The sequence below is a fragment of the Mizuhopecten yessoensis genome, unplaced genomic scaffold (assembly GCF_002113885.1).
Source record: "Mizuhopecten yessoensis strain PY_sf001 unplaced genomic scaffold, ASM211388v2 scaffold10911, whole genome shotgun sequence".
In the NCBI taxonomy this organism is placed as follows: domain Eukaryota; kingdom Metazoa; phylum Mollusca; class Bivalvia; order Pectinida; family Pectinidae; genus Mizuhopecten; species Mizuhopecten yessoensis.
The window spans coordinates 506,231-529,598 of record NW_018408783.1 but is presented as its reverse complement, the minus strand read 5'-3'; the positions used below and the strand labels follow the sequence as shown (position 1 = coordinate 529,598).

Genomic DNA, 23,368 nt, shown 5'->3' with positions numbered 1-23,368 from the left:
TAAGAAATACTTGAGGCCTTTTACATCTCCAAGTAGAACATTGACGTTTCCGATTATTCCTCTTTATCTTGAGCTAATCCTAAAGAAGAAGAAAAGGGTCGCAGGATTTCTACCGTTTACTCCTGAGAAATATTATTAACATAACTGGTCAGCAAAAATGGGGGAATATCTTTGACTATAATGAAGAGAAATTTTACAGTATTCCTTTTCGATCAACTCAAAATTCTAAACTCCATTGGCTACAATTTAAGGTTAACGACTATATTCTAACAACTAACTCTTATGCACATAAAATAGGCTATCAAACAATCCTAATTGTAATTTCTGTAATAGAGAAAGGGAGACAATCGTGCATATGTTCTGGGAATGTGATGAGGTTCAGAATTTTCTGGCAAGTTTTGTAAGGTTGTTAAATGCACTAACAATAATATTACCTATTGATAAAGAAACATTCTTGTTTGGTTTGGTAAATAACACAGGCATTTACAATCTCATTGATAATGAAGTTCTTCTTATAATCAAATCCTATATCTACAGAACCAGAACTATACATGGTACTCTCTCTGTTATGGCTCTAGCTAATGTAATAAAAGAAAACTGTGTAGTTCAAAAATGTATTTCATATGATAAAAGTGATCCTTGTCTACATTTTTTTCTAAATGAATGGAAGAAATGGATGAAATTAGTTGATTTTGCCTTAAACCTGACATTTCTGTTACTTAACTTTAATTAGTATCTAGCCCTGTTTTGGCTTCCTTCCCTGACATGCTGGTTCTGATATCTGTCTTTCTCTTTTCTTCTTTTTTTCTTTTTTCTTTTCTTATCAGCTTCTTCTTCTTTCCTTTTATCCTTCTTTCTTCCCTATAGCAATAAAGTGTGATATTAAATGAAATAATACCTATCCATATGCAGTCTCTAATGATACAAATTTCTTTTTGCATAATTTGTGTGGTATGAGTGGTGATATGAAAGATGCTTGGTTACAAATAGGTTATCATATGAATTACTGATCCACTATTATTGTCACTGTATTGAAAAAACTCTTTTGAAAATAAAAATAAAAATAAAACAAAAACAACAAAAACGCGATAACAAAATAAAGGGTTCAAATTGATGATGTCTGCCTTGTGAGCATCTGTTCTTACCAAGATGAAAATAGAGCATACAAATGTACACAACTAAAAACTAACAGGAGCCCAGATAGGATATTCGAGAAAAAGTTCATTCAGAAAAATAGCTATAACAATATTGTACAGTCTAATTCCAAGATGGCTGCGCGGTAGCCATCTTGTTTTTGCAATCATTCCCCTGTACAACTAAGAACCAGTGGTAACCAAGCTACTTGGGCAATATAAGAATCCATCCGTTAAAGGCTAAGAAATATCGATAACTGACAAATTGGAAGACGTGACACTAAGACGGAGAACACGAGTAGCTTGTAAACCAAAATATTGACAATAAAAGATTTTTTCACAATGTCGCCATTTTTAAACCAAAGATGGCGACTAAACATTGTCCAGATAAAATGGTTGCTATCAAAAACTGAAAGCTAAGGTCACGAAGAACAAGTGAACAAAGTTTGGTGTTTCGAAATGTGTAAGTCATTATTTAAGCCACTTAACCGATTTGGCGCAGCATGAAGTCTAATATAGTGTTCTTTTCGCTGCCTATGGTAGATAGTGCTAAATGATCCAAATACGGACAGTTATAGCCAGAATAGAATATTCAGGGAGGCTGAAACGTTCATTGATATGTGCAGTAATTTTATTCGTGGTTCGCTGTCGTAAATAGTATCCAAAGTTTCAACGAATGCCGTTGAGCTATGAATGCTAGTCGTTTCAGTAATAGATCGTTTCGGTAACAAGTCGTTTCGGGAGTCCTGAAGTCGTTTCGGGAGTCCTGAAGTCGTTCCTGGACATGACACAAGATTTGTCGGGACTTAATCAAGTCGTTTCGGGACATATACAATTTTCATTTACAAATTACATTTCGCTCCCGTTTCATAAAAAGTCCTGTAAATACACAAGTATGGTTTTAGACTATGACCTGCGTCACGACGGCTGTATCCCTGAACGCATACATTTTAAAAACACGTGTGTCGGTCGTGGACATCATCCTGTTTCATAGGACAATGTGGAGTGTAGGGACACGCCCAAGAATCTCAAAGTTCTATCATGAAACATAAACGGTGGACTTGACTATAAGTTAAAGACAAAAAGTTTTTTAAATTATATCAAGACATATGACTTGATTTATCTATCTGAATGTTGGATACCCAAGGATCCTAAGGTGGTGGGATGGTTATTTTTGTTCAAAACGTAAATTATGTATCTGTAATTGAATCAATATATGATTCAATCATATGGTTAAAGGTATCGAAAACCCTTATTGATAACCACAATGATTTATATATAGCATGTGTTTACATGCCACCTTCTAGTTCTGTATATTATAACTTATACAACTGTGACCTTTGCTTTGAACTTGAAAATGGTATTGTAAATTATAGTTCCCTCGGGGACATCATGATGGTTGGAGATTTTAATAGTCGTACAGGTATTTTACCTGATTATATCCAGAATGATGTAATTCATTCCAGTATTAAAAATTGCCTCTCAAATATATTAAATTATGAACCTGATGTCGGTTTAAAAATCAGACATAATCCAGATGTAGTAATTAACACTTTTGGTAATCGCCTAATACAGCTATGAAAATTATGTAATGTGTGTATATGTAACGGAAGAGACCAACAAGGATACTCAAATGATTTTACATACTATGGACACAATGGCACGAGTACTATAGATTACAGTATAATTACAGATTCATTATTTAATATTCTGGAACAATTTTAAATTTTAAATTTTAATGTATTTTCTGACCATGCTCCTTTGCATATTCAATTAAAATGTCAGATTCATCACACTTTTACACATGATGTTACTGAAAGTGGTAAGCGTAAACCATTATACAAATGTAATGATGATTTTAAGGATTGTTTTTGAAATGTGTTGTCTGACAACCAGGATAACCTATGTGTTGCTGTAACCATCCCTGATGTTGTTACTCAGTCTGATCTTAACACTAGTGTGAGTAGTTTTACTGAAATACTGATGAAATCTATGGAACCTTTCCTTGTAAAATTACCTAAATGTTGTGATGCCAAGTAAGATAACCATAATTATACATGCCGAGATGGGTTAATCAATTTTAATAGTGACAAACCATGGTTTGATATGGAATTGAAAACTTTGTACAACTTGTACAAATCAGCTCTGTATAACTTCAATAAGGAAAAAAATGTATTTAATCATACTCTGCTTGTGGAGAAGAAAAGGAACTATAACTTAAAAGAATCTATGAAAAAAAAAATGTACTTAAAGTGTGAAGGCGACATGCTTGAATATATGAGATTTAACAATCCTAAGGAATTTTACAGAAAATTCACTGCAAATAAGTCCAAGAACCCAGATATTAAATTGAAACCTTTATTTGAGCACTTCAAAAATTTGGCCAGGAACGATAACTCTGATCAAGAACCTGATCAATTTCACAATCATTCAGATGAAGTACCATTATATGAAGAATTGGACCAAGTAATTACTTTTGATGAAATTTGCAAAGCAATCAGTAATTTAAAGAAGAGAAAATCCCATGGTATAGAATTTATCTTAAATGAAAGTTTATTGGTAGGGAGGGATATTTTATTACCCAATTTGTGTAAACTTTTTAACAATATATTGGACTCTTGTCTTTATCTACACCGGTACATAAAAAGGGTGACCTAACTGACCCTAACAATTTTAGAGGTATTAATATAGTAAGTTGTTTGGGAAAACTATTCACTTCTGTTTTAAACAATAGACTTTTAAAATGGTCAGAAACATATGATGTAATAACTGATGCTCAATTTGGGTTTAGACCTGGTCTTAGTACAGTAGATGCTATATTTTGTTTACATTCTATTATATCCAAATCATTTATTAATAAGAAAAGATTGTATTGTAACTTTGTCGATTTGCTTAAAGCATTTGATATGGTAAATAGAATAAATCTAGGGAATAAGCTATCAAAACTTGGTATAAGAGGAAAGCTACTATTTCATTTTATTTTTCCAAAAGTTTACAACTTATAGGTACAGGATATTACTACAACCATACATATTCAATACATGCTTACCAGGGCGGCAGTTTGTATGTGTAAACAAATAAGTGGCATGTATTTTAAATGAATGATGTACTAGTTATAGAATTAGTAACATGTATTTGAATGAATGTACATCATCAGTGATATACTAGTTAAAGAAAAAATAATAAAAATAATGTATTGAAGGAGAACGCATTGTTGTTAGTTCATACAATCAATTTTGTTTTCAGATTATCTCTCAACATAAATGATTTGTGCAGAAACTTTCCAAATTTGCAAAATTCAGATGTATTGCTAGAGTTCAAAAGACTGATGAATTTAAACATGCTGGGTTTCAACCAATAATATTTTTTCATGTGAATATGTCTATGTATCTGAAAAGATGTACATTTAAGCACAAAGTGGTATTCGTCCTCAATATCTAAATTGCATAATTTACAGATTCTTCGGTTCCTTGGTACATTTCTATATCTACCTTGCTCAATTTCTAACTGGTGACTGGACATTCTGAGTTTCGTAATGACTTTCCTGTACTTGAATTGGATAGGTTTCCCGAGATAAACTTTCATATCAAAACTTTGTGCATATATTAGGTGTCTATACATACTACAGTTGGTCGATTCAGCTAAAAGCTGTAAGGTCTATGTACTCTCGTGTTAAATCTTGTGTTAAATTAGATGGAAAGTTTGCCAGATTTTTTCTTAACATGTTTGGATTATTACAAGGTGAAATTCTGTCACCGATATTATTTTCTATGTATATAAATGATCTTGAATCATATTTATACAAAATTGCAAGGGTAGCTATGTGTTTGAGGAACTCAGTTTATATCTGATGCTATATGCTGATGATCTAGTATTATTTTCCGAGACTGTAGAAGGTCTCCAAGATATGCTTGATAATTTAGAAAATTATTGTACTGAATGGAATTTAACTGTAAATGCTGAAAAACAAAAATTGTAGTTTTTAGAAAAGGTGGAAGATTGCATAATGATGAAAAATGGTATTACAAAGGAAGTAAGGTTGAATGTGTAGATCAATTTCCTTACCTAGGTGTTATTTTTAAATTACAACAATACATTCACTTCTATCCAAAAACAATTAGCTAGCCAAGGACGAAAAGCTATGTTTGCATTATTTGCATCATTAAACTTAAATGTAAAAACTATGCTCCACCTTTTCAATACATATGTAAACAGTATCCTTTTCTATGCAGGTGAAATTTGGTGTATGCACAAAGCTCCGGAGATGGAACATGTACATTTACATTTTTGTAAGAAACTACTAAAAATTAAGAAATCGGCCAATAACAACATGGTATATCTTGATTTGGGACGGTTACCTCTAGTTTGGATGAGAAAAATTAGAATGATAAAATATTGGTTTAAGATATTAAAATCTGAAAATTGTATTATATCAACTTCCTATAGGTTTTTATTACAGTGGTGTAGTACAAATGTTGCCGGGTTCAGGTGCTACACAAATTCTTACAAATCACGAAGAAGCAAATTCCTAGTTATTCAATCGTTTTATTGGAGTCGAAAGACCCTACAATAGCACAAATAAAACATATAAGCACATATTCAATACATAAAAAATCTACATTATACAATGGACATAAAATTAGCTTTACATAAAGATACACGATACCCGTAACGGTTGCAATTAACATTACGAATTTAATACAATACATTTGAAATACTTGTACATGATAAATTATAGAATTTACCAATTTTGCACATGAACTATGATAATTACGAGATAATTAAATAGTGCCTTATATTAACAATACCTACCCTATCGCTCCGACAGGGGTCTAATGATGATAGCTCTACGTATAATATACGTTGCCTACATAATAGGTCTATGGTTCTGTTGAAAAGGAAAATAGCAAAACTTAATATATAATAAACATGTTTAGCAAATTACTTTTAAAACTTTCAACTGGGCTATAGCAGTAAGAGATGAATTAAATAATCTAGGTCTTAGTGATGTTTGGTTAAATCCATGTATCTCTCAGCAAAATTTGTTATTACCATTGATAAAACAAAGATTTTTTGACCAAGGCATACAATTCCTAAGGGCCACAGTGGAACACTCTCCAAAATGTTTATTGTATAAACATATAATAGATTTTGGACAAACATTACAATTTTACCTCACAAAATATATATACCAAAGAAATATCGCATATGTTTAACTCGAATCCGTACATCTACACATTCTATGGCTATAGAAGTTGGAAGGTATACAAATATACTTAGAGAACGTAGATATTGTAAACAGAGTAACTCCCCGTCTGAAGTAGAGGACGAATTTCATTTTTTATTGGTCTGTTCTAAATTCCAAAATCTCAGATCTCGTTTTATCAAAAGCTATTATTGGAAAAAAACATCTGTGTTTAAAGTCGTCCATTAAGTGTCCATAATATTAAAGAAATGTATATACTAGGAAAATTCACATATGAGGCAAACAAATTAAGGGTATTATAATGGAATATGATTGTTTTCATCCTCTGTACATTGTCCATGATTTGTGTATAATATGTATTGTATACTGATGGGCCTATGGCCCAAAGTTTGAATAAAACTTGAAAAACTTGAAACATATCAGTAAATAAAGATTTTTTTATATGAAATTAAAATCTATATGAAGACGTACATTTATTGTATACGTTTAATGCTCTTATGATTATTTTTCATTCCGACAACAATAAATTATTGGGATTTAAATTTCATTTATTTTATCATTTTCTATCAAAATAATTTGTTAAAGTTGGTTCAAAAGTTATATTGCAAATGAAATGTATTAATTTAAAAACTGTTCACTTCTCTGAGATCAGTTAAGAAAATAGTGAACTGTATTGATGGAGCCCAAGCTACAGATGTCATGACACTTTGAGGTGCAATCTATCTTTATAAACTTCAAAATTATCTTCAATGCTATCATTCTACAATTTATACATAGAACTCTGTTGAATAGAACCAAATGGACAGTGCTGTGATTTTATAACTGTGTGCTTTAATCTCGGATGATAATCATAAGTGCTGTTTATTTATTATATATTTATTGTTACAAGTTTCACACTGAGATGTATGAGAAATGATGTGTCATTATGCTTTTATTTAATATGCATCGGTATAAGGCAGATATTTGAGCTCCTGTATGCAACTAACAACTTTGTAATGTACCGACTAAGTTTCATTTTTTAATATCATATATGATACTAACTTTTTACCTGTAAAAATCACAGGTAGACCTACAGGTAAAATATATCAGGTAAACATAGTACATATATGATACAAACTACAATTACCCTCCCTTTGATGTTTCTACCTATTGTTCTCAATAGGTATGCGTCACGGCTGACCCGTGCTTAGGGTCATTAGTGTTAACAGATTGCTAAGTTTTATTTATTCACTCCGACACACTTACGTGTGTAACAAGAGGTCACATACATATAGTAAGTATGATACATGGCGTGTGATGTACACAATTACAACATTGTACATAGCATAGATACATATAGAAGTACACAAATAGTACAGAAATTAAGTTAATATTTTTTCAAGCTTTTCTATGAATTTACAAAGTTTTGTGTAAATTTTTACATTAAATATATTAAACAATCCTTGCATTTTTAATTGACTTGGATAAGTGAAATAATATTTTGGTATATATTTCTCTCTTAGACATTTAACTAAAACACTTTCACATATAAATAAGTAATGAAATTCATCTCCAATGTACAAATTACATAATGTACAGGTTCTTTCTTGACGAGGAATACCTAACCATCTTCCTTTTTCTATGGGTAAATGCATATTGCAAGAACGGAATTTACACATTATTTTCCTATCATTTGTATTAAGTTTAATTAAATATTTTTCTTGTTCAAACTTTGTCTTTAATATTGAATATGTTTGTCCTCTAGAGGAGTTAAGAATATTATCAAACCATTTCTGTATAAATTGATCCTTCAGTCTACTTTTCACAAGCCTCTTAATTTCGTCTTTTGAAAAAGAACATGTAGATTGATAGTACCACACATAGTTCAGGCCAGTTTGAGAAAAAATATCTTTAACATATGCGAGCCATTTAAATAACATAGTTCCATTTTCATGTAATGTATACATAAGCTTATAAATAGTACTTGATAACTTACTAGAGGTAATCAACTTATGCCAGAATACTATTATTCTACATTTAATTTCGATGTCTAGTGGGTATCTTCCAAGCTCACCATAAACAATGAAATTTGGTGTACTTTTTCTTACATTTAGTATATATTTACAAAATTGAAGATGGATTTTTTCTATAATATTTGTGTTTTCAAAACCCCATATTTCTGATGAATACAGAAGAACTGGCATAATTAATGAATCAAATATCTTCAATTGTAGATCAACTGGTAAAGATATGTTTCTCAATTTCTTATAGACAGCAAACACTGATTTCTGTGCTTGTTCAACAATTTTTTTCCTTGCTGGTGCTTGAGGGGTACCCGCCAACATTTGCCCGATTGACAATGTGTTGTTACCTGAAACTAGTTTCATTATTAGATACAGATCTAGAGGAACTTATGAAATTCAACATCAATTTCTTTCGTTATTGATAGGTTGATTCCTTGTTTGATATTGTAATACATGTAATATGTTTTCGATTCACTATATTCTCCATTATTGACATTAAGAGACAAATGAGTTAACATTGATTCTAACAATGCTTTAAGCATTTTATTTTTGCTATATTGAAATTAAATTTGACGAAAGTAAAAACATGAAACACGTAGACTATTTTTTAGACATGTGAATCAATTCATAAAATCCAGTAATATAATTTGAACGATGTTTTTATGTTGTGTATTTATGTCAGTGAGAATATTATATATATTTATTCATGTTTTATTAAAATCATGTAATAGTAACTGTATAAATGTATGACGGGAGAAGGCTATGATAAGTTTTATCCAATCGATTGTTTAAACTTTGAAAAAAAAGAGAAATCCCGAAATGACTTTTGACATGTCCCGAAACAATCTGGAAAAAGTCCCGAAACAATTTTCGTCTTGTTATTATTATTATTACCTTTATTTTCTCCAGAAATGAAGAGTTACAGAAATAACGAACAATACACGTACAATTCAACACTATTGAAAGAGAAGAAAATGCATTCACAATCATGGTCACACCCTTACATAGTGACACACACATGCACATGGACAGACACACACATAAGAGAATAATAATAGTACCCGCATCATACCATAAAGTACTATAAACACAACACAATGATATAATAGGTACAGTCATTATACGGTGTTACTTATGATGATAGACAGTATAACACTAATCATACATTATATCACACATTGATATAATAGACATATTTACACTCCTCAAACTACATAATCATATAATAGTATAGACAGTAATACACTTCTCGTACTAAGCAATCATACAACATTGTAATAAACAGTATTACAGGCATCACACTATAAATCATACAGCATTATTATAGACAGTATTACTGTTACATAAGTCTTTCAATACAATCATACATTGAGTAGAACCCGTTGCACGAAGTCATACAATATAGTCATACAGTGGTGTTAAAATACACAACATACAATATAATAATTAACTTGAAGAAACAGCGCAGCCATGCAATGATTTCAGTTGTAGTAATACGTATCACAAGATTAATTCATACAATACAAACAATATTATGAACGGTAGTAAGTTGCACTAATCATGCAGCCCAATTGTGCAATGGTATAACAGGAAAGACGTAGGAAATGCTTGCCTTCTAATATGAATACAAAAATATATGTATTTCATGTATTAATCTTGCTGAAGCGTGAGGTACACACAAGGCAATTTGTGATCATATTACTCAGTATACAACATTCAAATATCTAAGGATAAATTACATAATATCACTGTATTGAAGAATTTTAGTAAAAATAACAATGGATTTTATTCTAAAGTCCTCCAGTTCATATTTGAAAATACCACCAAGAAGAACATGAAGTAGATGGTCATTAGACATTACATTAAGTCTATATCTTTTACAGTACTGAGTACACACCAGAGCTGGTCACGTAATAGCTCTGTGTGTGAGCATTCGAGTACACTATGCATAATAGTATTTTTGTGCATAGATCCACAGTAATGACACAAATATCTATTTTCATTATCGCGCATTTTAACACAAAGTTTAACAACTTTCTTAAAACATGGACTGTATTGTGGAAAGCGTAAAGCAAGTTTCCATATAGCATACGGTTGTATCTTATTATATAAAAGAGTGAAGCGAGAGAAGTCCCTATCAGCGTTCATTCTTTCACATAAATTAAACTGTTCATAGTTTTTTACATGGTCATTGACTAAACGCTTCCATTGACATTTGTTTGAAAATACACCACTCTTCACTTAAATATCACTTATTTTTAGCTTTATTTTCATATAGTTGTTTTTCTTTTTACACGTGTTGTTAATTTGAACCGAATACAAGTAATTGAAATGCGTTTACCCAGTAACAAATAATCTGACACCTACACTATCTATTTCATAGGTAAAAAAGGCGAAGAAAGAATTGGTGAAAGAGTGTAAACGGGGGAGCGTGCTTATTAGAATTTAACTTAAATGTTATCTGTGTATATAGTGTATAGTGTATATGGAATGTTACCAAAATTATATAAAAAATGTATATGGTAATATCATAGTGAATTTGGCGTCACAATTATCTTCCTGTTTATCATGCTCATATTTTCTCATTAATTAGCACCGAAAGTTATTTCCCACTTAAAAGCAGAAAGAGCACATTCAAAGACAATGTTTGCTAGTTTCATTAGCCGATAGTATCTGCAATTAGACTTCATTAATAAGAAATATAGTCTTTACATCAAAGTTCGAGGAAAACGGTACTTTTTTTCGTTAAATATTTAAACAAAAGTCTTACACATTTTATCAAATAAACATTCTTAGAACTCACCTAAGTTCGCCTTTAGGAAAAAGATAAAAATCTACACTACATGTGAAATTTGTGTGTCGTCAAAATAATTTTCATTATAGAATCATTTTTATTTATGCAGAAAAGGTAAAAAGCGCAGAATTTGAATGTAGGTTGTCGAGAGTCAATTTGATTTTTGTGTTAATATAATTAATACCTAAAAATATATAAAGAGCAAATGGATAAATGAAAAGAAAACCAACATTGAAAGAAAAAATTGCCAAATGTAGATTATCTAGTTATAAAATAAAGCTCAAGAAAATAACAATAAATAAAACGAATTATAAGAAATAATGCTTTACAATGTAGCAGGTGGTTTAAAATCCCCGCCAGTTATGTAAACTTTGAGAGCTCTCCTTCGATGGAGGTGAGGAAGGCCGATGTCGTTTAGGAACTTCATTTGCATATTTCTGTTTTGGCAGATGATTTTCAAATCTTTATTACGCATATAGCATATCTACAGAAAGATAGAGATCTCTACACAAAGTGATATGATGAGATCGGACACGAACGTTGAAACACGAACACGATTAGACGGAAGACAGTCTTTGACTAGACGCCGATTTACCAGAGTTACCAACAGCGGTGTAAACGGGGCATTTGAAAACGACCTTGCATTGGCGATGCAAGAGAGTTTGAGATACGCAAAACAGGAAGAAGCCAACAAAAAAAGGAAACAAGAGGAAAACATTATTGAAAGAAACGGGTTAGATGTCCAAAACAAAGTCGGAGAAGTAACGATGAGCGGCAGAGCTTGCATGGAATCCCCTCAGGGGCCAAAACAACTGAAGGAACTTTTGTTGTTACATGTCGATCTTGTTCAACATCAGCAAGAACTTCTCTCCCAAAAAGACAAGGCAATAAAAGCTTTGCATGAAGAAAGAACAGCAGTAAGTCGAAAATGTATATTCAAATTATTTTGTTGAAATCATGTTTTATAACATTTTACAAACATACGACTGTCAAGTGTCGTCTGTTGATTTCTCGCGTGCGGATGAATACATTCGTAGTTTCCTGCTGACAGTGTGAATAATAAGATCATTCGAATTTCTGAAATGGCTGCTTATATAAGCAACAGATACATATTGGTATATGTTTCTCTCTTTTGAAATAGTATAATGACTTGATGTTTAATCCGTAATCAAAGTATTTCTATGTTTTGTTTATGATTTTGAAATTCTATAAATAATCTTTGGTCACATGACCGACATGACTTGCTTCCCTTATAAATTGAACACATGAGAAGTGGGAATTAATTACTCTGTATCGAAAATAGAGTTGTCTTTTCTTGAATTAATTGAAAAATATCGACTGGCAAACGTTCATTATTACGTTAATTAAACAAAATAAAAAAAATAGCACCAAAAGAAAAAAAAACATCGTAAACGTGTCACGTGATTGGTCATGTGATGAAGCTCGGACCTAGCCGCCAGTCTTTGTGTGTATCGTGGCCGCAGTTGCAGGCGGATCCTCTGCTCTGTTCTCAAGAACTAATGAGTTCGAGGGTCTGCAGTATACTTAAGAAAATGACCGATGTGCTTTTTCAAACAAGGATTAATTTCGGTGTGAAGAAATGGTTCAAGAGACCCATGAACGGAGAGGTAGCGTTGTTATTCAAAATGGCAGACGATCGGTGTTTGATTTAAAATGGCCGCTGGTTATGTTTACAAAATTTGTATCACAATTAGTGATATTATTATAATATTGTTTGGAACAAAGCAAACCTTTGTTGTTCAATATTATTGCTTAGATCGTAATGAAACTGTTTCGTATGAAACTTTTCGCGGGATCACTGGTCCAGTACTAGGCGAGTCTTCACGGTGTATTTTAATGACGCGTGGTCATCGACATGTTTACATGCAGGTGGACATGTCGAACATTGTTGTTAGTGGTATATCCTTCTAGCCTTTGTTCAAGCGTAACTCTGCCCTGGGGTTATACATTTGTTTGTGTGTCCAGGAATGTTTACCTTTCTAGAAAGATGTATTTATAAACATATAACTTCACGTTTTTTCTATCATTTTGATAAATTCTTTATTTCATTAGACGATTTTAACAGTTCAATTACGAATTTGTGTTACATGATTGAGCTATAATTATACTATCATAAAGTATCTGGTAATATAAGATTGTACAATTATTATAGACTTGCATAGCAATTGAAATTTCTTTTTCTCTTTGGTGTATTTGTTTCACCGAAACGGGGGATAATAATTTTGGTTTGTCTGTCTGTCACGCTTCTTTAGCATGCAATAATTACTACAACAAATGTTAACCGTTTTTTTTTTTCAAACTTGGTCACAGGGTTAAATGCCATAAGGGCTCGGCCAAGTTCGTTGACCACTTTCAGCGGACCCCATTTGGTGTAGTTATGGCCCCTTGAATAATGAAAACATCTGTAGTTTCTGTCCATTTACTCTCGTAAATATTATCCGATTGTCCTCAAACTTAGTAACAGGGTTCAGTGCATTAAGGGCTCGGCCAAGTTTGACAACCACTTTAATCAGACTATTTGGCAGAGTAATGGCCATTTGATTAACGTGTTGGCGCTAAATATCATATGGAGCACAATTCGCCTCCAAATGAATCTTGTTTATGTAATTCTTTGTTTTACATACAATAGAAGGGTCATATTCACATGAACACACGGTACATAAACATATATACTAAACAAAAAAAATCCAACCTACCTACCCTTGTTTTTTTTGCCCATGCAACCCTAAACAGACTAAAACAAAAAAAATGGCCTAACCTACAATATGTCCTGCAAGCGGGGGATTTAAATTCCACCAATTTGCTTGTTATCTGATCATTAGTTCATCACTTGAGAAATCTGAGATGAAAAGCGACTGAATAGAACTCATAAATCCATTATGATGTTCCTTAACTTTTTGCCACAAAACATATATGGTAAGAGGAGGAATGGTTAATTTACTAGCTTATATATTATAGATACAGAAAGAAGGAAGTGAAAAGCAACAGTGGAATCCCATATTTTTAATACTATTAATTATGTCTTGCATTCCTATGTGGAACAAAGTTTTCATTTGTTAGGGTCCACACACTAGCACAATCACTGAGCAATAAAAAGCAAAAAAGAAAAATATATATACTGCTAAATAATTTAAGATTTACACCAAAATTGATTAAAGAAGAGCTAAGGCAGATCTATTCTTATTTTCTGCTTTTATAACTTAAGTTGCACTTACCAAAATTTAGGCACAACTTGATTAGTTATTATATGTTGATATGGCACTCCTATAATGCATAAAGTACATAATGTAATTAAAATCATCCCAGAGTAATCTGCACAGTTGAATTAACAGCAAATTGCCAATTACATACATATATATAATATGACTCATGAGAGACATACATATATATATATAATATGAGAGACGACTGTTGGGATATCGTGCAATAATTTAATTGCCTTAAATATGTTTTGCACTTATATGGGAGTAGAAAAACAAAGTGTTCGTATACCAATCTGAAGACACAAGTGTTTATGTATTAAACAATGCAATTATCTACCAATGTATTTTAAAATGAAAAAAATATACATCATTGTTTCAATCTTACCAACTCAGTGATGAATTAAAGGTATAAAATATTATAGTTACATGCACGATGAGAAAATTGTGAGCCTTAAAAGCTAATATAATACTTATTGATGCATTTTTCTCACTAAATTTTGAAAAAGTGGTGAAGTTGAATGTTTGCTTCCTCTAATGTTGACCTATACAGAAAATATAAAATGGCTGTTCAAAGTTGATTATTATATATATATATATTAATAACTTAAGCAGTAACCAGCTTTTAATGAGAACAATTATTTTGAGTCATTGTAATGACCAGTTCCATATATATAGATTGTATTTCCCTCTAATAGACTATACAAAACATGATTTTCTTTATCAGGTTGAACAGTCATTAATCATGTCAATGATGTCATCAGTATCATTTTTTTTTTATAAATAACAATTATTCAATATATATAAAGATATCTTTGGTTTTATATTTTAAAGATTCATTTCTATGTTATCCAGTTAACATGTCGTCTAGACCGGATGGAGAGGCGGATGTCACTTTTAAAGCAGAAAGATGACTACTCCGATATACAAAACAAGTCATTTGGAAGTCCAAACTCATGTGCGCAGTCTGCATCAAAGACAACACATGAACAAGCATCAACTTCAGTAGACCGAGGAACAAAGCGGTGAGATAATCAGTTTGTGTGAGGCTGTTAGTATACATAGTTAGAGGTAAAATCAATTTTCCAATTAAAATCAGATTTTCAAATTAAGCCAGTCTTGAAGTTAAGACGGATGTTTCCAAAGATTCTAATTATTCCTGTTACATGCTGTATGGGGTCTGAACAAATTGGTGTATTTATATAATTACAGAAAGTCGGCTGGCCTGGAGCCTCAGAATCTCACCAAAAGGTTTACAGCAGAAGCCCAAAAACCACTAGCTTCATCAACCCCAAGTCACCGTACCGAGCGACACCAGCGATACAGAAATAGGTCTGCCACAGTATCTTCAACAGTATCCTCTACCCTTAGCATTGACCCTGCAACCTCCAACACTGCTAGTTCTCGCAAGAACCGTCGGTCGGCCAAATGTATCCGCGATAGTCCGGACAACTCTGTGTTACGCACCAGTGACCCTTATTATGTGGCATACTATGAACCCCCAGACTCGGAAGACATTGACCTGGAATCTCGAGGGGACATCGTCCAGGGGGCACAAAAAGAGCTGCAAGGTAGGAAAAGGACCAGACCTGACCGATGAGCAGTTTTTACTTAAGTCCAGTTCGGTCGTTGTCCTATTGTCACGTGTCTTATTGTCAAATGTTGTATAATTATATGTATAGACAGATATTATAAATGAGTGTTATTTCATTAGATCTACATGAACTGAATTTCATGGAAATTTTTTAAATTTTTGCTATGGTTAAATTTCAGACTTTATTCAGCACCAGACCATGGCCACTGGTAATTAGGTCTTATTTCTGTTAATTAATGATCAGGAACCCGAGTGATTTATTTTGGACATTTTTGGATGGGGTATTTTATTAATTAGGAAAGCCCATATTCATATTAATATCAAATATATATACAAGAACTGTATACTGAACGTTTTACTCCCATGTGATGTTATTTATCTTAAAGTTTTCTGATATTTTCGTTGCAGTTGAATTACCACAGTGGCAAAATAGAACCTACACCAATCTGTGGGTACTGGAGGGAACAGAGGTAAGAATCAAACAGAAACGACTACATCAAAGGGAGAAAGATGGATGAGTAAGAAAAAGGCATACAATTGGCTAGAGGAAATATCTCATTTGTTTTCTGTTGGCTGTAGAATTATGTGACATAATTTACCTGATATAGTCACTAGAGAGACATACCAGATTGAAAATCATTCTTAAAAGGGGGAAACAAATCTGCTATTCAATGCAAACCATCATCTTTTCAGTCAAATGATTACTTAACCGTAAGACCCCAGTCAGTCATTTGTCTAGAAGTGTTGCAGTAACAGTGGTCGGTCAGTGCATGGCTGGCTGATTATGACGACCAGTACAGGTGCATTTTATTGTAAGAGGGATTTAAATTTTGCAGCACAAGTCAGCTTATCATGTTAATATTAAATGTCTGTCCAATAAAAATTAAAACCTGGTGTCAAATGGTTGATCATCTGATGATGAATATATACACCCCAAGTTAGTAAAAAATTAAACCTGGTGTTGAGCAGACTATAGCTACATAACTGTATTCATCACCAGAGAAACCAAGAAAGACAACTGCGGGAAAGATTTTTACAAGGGAGATTAATCTTACAAAATAAGTCCAAAATATATCTCATTAAAATATATTTGATATTAAAAATATTGCTGCTTTTGATGAAATTTGAAAGCTGAAGACAAAATATAAACATTTATTGCAGAAGCTGATCAGTTTTAATGTTTCATGATGAAAAAGGATTGCATGCTCTGTTGGTAAAAATACCTGCTTTATGATAGCTAGTGTACGGTTAACTGTTTATTGTATGCTGTATACTGTGTGTTCTTTTGATAGAATCTCGAGGATGAAGTATTTCTTAAAAGACACCAGAAGCCTGAGATAGAAGAGAAACGAAGAAAGAGGTAGGTGTACAATAAATAGTTAAAAATACCGCAATAAAAAATCATATTTTGTACAAGTCTATGTTTAAAAAGAATAAAAGTATTTGACTGTGACATGCTTAGCTTTTGTACCATTGCACTTAATTCACATTCTTGATATGTAATGATTATCACTATTAATACATTTGTGTTTATATTCGTCTCTGAGAGACAGAACATATTATGTACTTGCATGTGAACGGACTGGCAGTGAGTCAAACGGGCATACAGTATCCGGTCAATATCTTGAATAATTATCGACAGATTAACTTCTAACTTTAAAATTATTATAAGAATGTAAATAAGAAACCCTGCGTCGGGTACATTAAGGCTGTAAGATTTCTTCTTTAACACCAGTAACAAAATATTCCATCTTACAAATATACTGATCACACAAGGCACAGTTGTATGGAGTACCTCTTTGTGGTAACCTTGGGCTGTTCATTTATGCCAAATAACTGGTATGTCTGCTTTTAAATGCAAAATTTTATAGGTATAAATCCTGCCAGACAGGCAAATGTTTATGCAGGCCTTGCAAGGCTTTGTCAAATCTGAAAGCAGCATAATATTACTAGGACCGACCTTATTTCATAAATCACAACTCTGGTCCAACCGTTTGGATCGCAATAAATGAAAGCAGTCCTGGTTTTAATTGAACTAATATAACAGTCGGAATGTAATCTATTTGTATTGTGATATGTAGATGGGATCTACAAAGAATCCGGGAGCAAAAGATCTATGAGAAACTTAAAGAAAAGGAGCGAGGAGAAGTGTGCACCAAAGATGAGGGACAACAGTCTACCCTCGAGTCTTTCTACCCCAGCCTTGATAATAGTAAGTATCCTTGTTCCTGTACATAAAGGGGGGTGTTCAAACAACCTTATACAATGTAGTAATTATAAAGATCACATGTTGATGATATTCAGAATAAAGGTCAAACAGTTAATGTATTTTCACATTTCTCTCCTATGATTGTGTGAAGTGAAATTCCAATATATTTTCTTCATTCAACGTGAACGTTTATGTCACTAATGACTAGTATTTTCTGATGTTTATCACAAGAATTGTACAGATAATGAAGTGTCTGTATTTGCATATCTGTATATATTATCTTTTTAATTGTTTAAAGGGTTGTTGTTCATTGCATATACAATAGATAAATCTCTTTCCAAATGTGTCTTGTGGATAATCTTACTAAAGGGGATATTATTTAAATTATTGCATGTTTCAAGTAAAATTAAAAGTGATCTTATACTTAAGCTAGTCATACTAAAAGGTACTGTTTCACTTGCATTTTCATAAACTTTCACCGTTGATTTACATGTATGATGCCCCTTAAGATCAAAGGCCCATGTTATACTCAATATGGGGAAATTTTCACCAAGTCAAATTTTCCTTCGTCTCTGAAATCCAAATTTGTCCATTATTAATTTTGCCTTTCAAATTTAATTCTATATAAATTATGTTGTTGAATCATGTTTGCTGTAATGATAAATTTGCCCTCATTTAAGAGGACGAAAAAGGTGAAAATTAAATTGCAGTGAAAATTTCCCAGTAAACTGTATTTTGAGATTTGCTATATCTGGTGTACATTTTCTCTTCACAGTTACACATATAGAGGTAACTAACAAAATCCCTGTAATGGTGTTTGGACATCCTGTGCCAAATCTAGACAAAATGTAAGTACACACATGTACAGGAGACCAAACAAACATTTGTTATGTTGGCCAGCTTTATAGGCAGAGCTCGGACGTAACAGTTTTAGAGGTTTCTGTCGAATAAGTAGCAATAAACCCAAAGCGCTCTATGTGGTCCTTCCTTCATAGTACTAGCTCTTATACCATTATCTAAAATCTTTTATGTGAATTGATCTTGTAAGAATGTTTAATGTAGAAACACGTTTAATTAGTGTCAATGATTTACTTTAGTCAGGCATAACCAAACTCCTCAATCTACACATGAAAAGTCTTTATTTGTACCTATCATTTAGTTTCAGATTCAATCAGTTATATGTTATTTGACTGCTTTGTGAACTTCAGCATGACTTCCGATAGGGTGTTTGGGGACCCCTAATGGCATTACAATTAAAAAAAAAAAGAACTTTATTCAAATGTCAGAGGGTGTCTTTGCAACTTTTTCCCAAAAAAATATGAAGCAGAATTTTACAGAAATGTACATTCATTGTATTATGAAAGCCAACCTGATGATATGCATATATATATATATTTCATTTCACAATATAGAAAGAGCCAGTAATGCATTACTTTTGAAAAAAAAGAGCTTAAACTTTACAGTTAAGAACCGAGTATGATATAAATTTTGTGTAGCCTCAGATACAACATATAATACGTATTACAGAATAAAATTTAGACCAAATTAAAAGCAAGTTTGCTTTCATTGACTCTTCATTAGGATAAAATCTTAGTGTATAAAATGTACTCATTTCCTTCGCTGTTAAATATGTGTCTTATAACATTTTTGAAATCTTCAAATGAAATTTAAAACTAAGCATAGTGTTTGATTTTGCCTGTTTTTACACATGAATTTGATAAAAAACGTATTTTTTGATATTTCAGGGAATTTTCATTACCATGGGAACTAGAAACAAGTGCATGTGCGCATCCATCTCGGTCTAGTCGGAGCAGCCGCCATACATAGTAAAGCTACAGACGTGATTGAATCCCACCAGACTACTGCCCCGGGACCCACCAGTCATATCATCACAGCTGTGCTTCATAATGCATCCTCATTCAGTACCAGGTGCCACACATAGTAAAGCTCCAGACGTGATTAAATCCCACCAGACTACTGCCCGGGACCCACCAGTCATATCATCACAGCTGTGCTTCATAATGCATCCTCATTCAGTACCAGGTTGCCAAACTGCTCTTCAGGAAAACATTGAGGTTGAAATCCAGCTTTCCTTGTAAAGTTTTGACAATTTAAATTGATATAGGAGCAAACAAGTTAAGCTGTTTTATGAACGATCATATACAAAGTGGAGAGCATTTATATATAGTCTGAATTGCTGTCTATTGCTGAGAAAGTCACCGCCTAAGCAATTTGCACAACCATCTGTGTTGTGTTCATTTACCTGTACAAATGGTAGATTGGAACTGGTTCTCATATAAAATGGAACAAACCTGTGTGATTTTGATACACAACACATCATCTGGTTTAGATCTGTGCGATTAATGTCCCTCAACGCCGCAGCGTCACAGTGCAAGTTCAGGCATAGAGTTGGTCACACTAGATCAAACAATGATCCAGTGTCATAAAGCAAAGTACTGAATTGTGTTAGAGGCTTTGGAAATATTTTTCAATCGACCAATTGTTACTGTGTTCATCATTTTAAATGTACTGGGATCATTCATTTTAATAGAAACAATAGCATTGCCTGTTTCATGTGGTGCCAAATGTTATATCAAAGCCTTGTGCAATGTTATATTTGATCATCATTCATCATCATCATCATTGCCAACCATAACTTTTGACAACTGACATAACATAACGGTGTGTGGCTAGTGTGTACCATCGGGTGTAATGTTGTTTACATTGTCGTAAATATCACAGTCGTGGTGCCAACTAACACTATGTAATAGCATTGTACAGTAGGTTGGGGGATTTCTTTGACCTGATAGTAAGAGCATGAAATCTTAAATGGGTTTGTTGACTTGAAGTATTACAGGACGTAGTAAAATCCACCTTAGTTAGTAGTGCTTTTTTTTTGGGATGTGATTTTTATCAAAAGTTTGTAGTTTTGATAAAAGAAAAATCCAAATTTCTTTAAATTAGAATTGCTATCACAATAAATCCTGTGCTATTGTTGTACACCAGACAATTAACCAAATGCCTCCTTAACTAACAGTATTGAAGGTTAGCTCGGTGTGTATTTTATATTTATGTTGAAACATCCATATAGAATCTTATAAATGTTTTGCAGTTACTTAGTCATGGATGGATACAAAAAAAAATGATAAAGTGGTATGGTAGCCAAAACATCATAAAGTGACAGAATTTATTGTAAGAATTCTAGTTCATATTCTTACCATTGTGTGTGTTCTAGGCACTTTATAGAAATTCCATTATGTTTTTTGTCTTCAGATCTGGCAGTTTTAAACAAGTGACAATTTTGCTGAATGAGGAATGATTCTGTTGAAATGTGCATTTTCTTTTGACTGGTTGACCAGTGAAATATGTACTAACCCAAAATAAAAGAACAGATTTTTGTACAAGTATTGCCAACTACTGTACCAAAGAATTTGCATTAAAAGTATTTGTACACGTAGTAAAAGAGAACTGTAATGTAGTGTGGGCATATTTGGGTGATGTGACTGAGGAAAGTCTGATGGACTTGATTTGGTATGGAATGGTAAAAGGGAGATTCCTTTGTAGCAACAATATGGCGGTTTGTTAGTAGTGATCTCGATATTTTAAAATCTTTTCCTTGATAACTTTGAAATGATTGTCATGTGTTTTGTAAGTTTGCTTATGCCTAGTTGTGTATTCAGATAATTGTTGAAGTTTGAGAGTATTTAAAACGTTTATATATGAAAGTTTTACTTATTTATTTTAGAGTGACATGAAGAGATGAATGTTTTTAGTCAGTTTTGTGAATATTGTACAGTATGGAAACAGATTTTATGTTTATTGTGACATTTTGTTTGTACAGTACATATTTGAAAAAGTGTTGAGAAATCCTGGAGATGTCTGAATTCTACTGGTGACTGGAAAGGTCTGTTGTCTGTCGTTTTTGCTGAAGCAAGTTCTCTTTTGATTGTATGCATATTCAAATATCAATCTTTTTATGGATATTATTTGTTAGAAATTCAGGAGATGAAAGCGTTGTTTTGAGGAATCGGTATAGGATACTTTATGTTTGAAAGTATACTTAGATTTAATCAGTGGTTCTGCTTGTTTTAATATTTTATTAATGTATTAATTGTTTCATATCTAGGTTTTCTAATATAAATGGCATTCAGTAATGTAGGCGTCTCCTGCTGCATGGTACACTGGCCAGTAACTTTGTATTTAGTACAGGATTGTAAAATGACGATGCCGTGTACGGGAACATTTCCTTGTGTGGCCATTATCATGGTAAAGACAAAAGATTAGTCATGTTGTAATGTTGTTGACAAATGTTCTAAGAGTAATATACATTGTGATGTTTCTGAGCCCTCATTTAGTAGGACACACTATAATTAATAAAACTCAAAAGATAATACATTCATTGTTGAAGTTTTCACATTTTGATATATTTAAACCAATTTCCTGTTAATTACACCCTGAAGGTAAGTATTTCATACCAAATACTGTAAAAGTTTTTCACATGGTTCTGAATATTTTTTGCTGTGTGCAGTAACTTTTTTTTTGGCGAAAAAATTTGATCTGCAAAATTTATTGGAAACAAAAACATGTGTCATGGCCACTAGCCCTAAAATCTGCGAAAAATTGACCATTTGAGTAAATGCTGTAAAAAGGGTTTACAGTAGATCTATACCAAATGAGAGGAATTGGTAAGACAGATGCGCAGCAATTATGCTCACTGAGAAATGTTTCATATCAGTGTATCATAAGTACACTTTAAACTAGCCATGTAAAATATAGGGAAGACTATGATAATTGCTATCACACGAAATGTATTGGGTTCATTGTATGAGAGATTTGTATGTTGTACCAACATACTTGATTTTGAGAGATTTAGAGTGTTGTACAAATCTACTATTGTTCTGGACCAAGTGCTTTGCATGTCATTGCCAGTTGTCCACTTATGTATGGGATATTTACATATGAAAACCAATAAAACAAAATTGTGATTTTTTTTTGAGCTTTTCATTTGTACAGCTTGAACCAAGAGATTGTGTTTAAGAGTGGTTTTAGGAAGCAATGCTGTCGTAGCTTGCTGTCTGTCAACTATAAACTGACCCTCTTCCATATAGTTCAGTTCCAATTTGTAATACAGCTGGAACATGCATACCAGCATTGATGTATTAAACCGAATAATTTTGTTTTTAATTGTGTATTGAATATATGTTCTCT

At 32.5% G+C, this 23,368-nt stretch overlaps 1 protein-coding gene across 3 annotated transcripts; it reads left to right on the top strand.

The window, feature by feature from the left end:
- Nucleotides 1-11,526: 11,526 nt before the first annotated feature.
- On the top strand, nt 11,527-23,145 carry LOC110463458 (male-specific lethal 1 homolog). Of its 3 annotated transcripts, XR_002464396.1 has the most exons (9): nt 11,527-12,053; nt 15,213-15,382; nt 15,570-15,928; nt 16,360-16,421; nt 17,244-17,311; nt 18,033-18,163; nt 18,936-19,008; nt 19,906-20,089; nt 20,204-23,145. XR_002464396.1 is itself a non-coding variant. In XM_021518070.1 (8 exons), exons 1-8 carry the CDS (start codon nt 11,655-11,657, stop codon nt 19,985-19,987), a joined length of 1,344 nt encoding a protein of 447 aa, XP_021373745.1. In that variant the 5' UTR covers nt 11,527-11,654; the 3' UTR covers nt 19,988-23,145. The 3 variants fall into 3 exon arrangements, 2 of the variants coding, with proteins under 2 accessions (XP_021373745.1, XP_021373746.1); XM_021518070.1 differs by having other exon boundaries at nt 19,906-23,145; XM_021518071.1 differs by lacking the exon at nt 11,527-12,053 and adding an exon at nt 12,085-12,764 and having other exon boundaries at nt 19,906-23,145.
- The last annotated feature ends 223 nt before the right edge of the window (nt 23,146-23,368 follow it).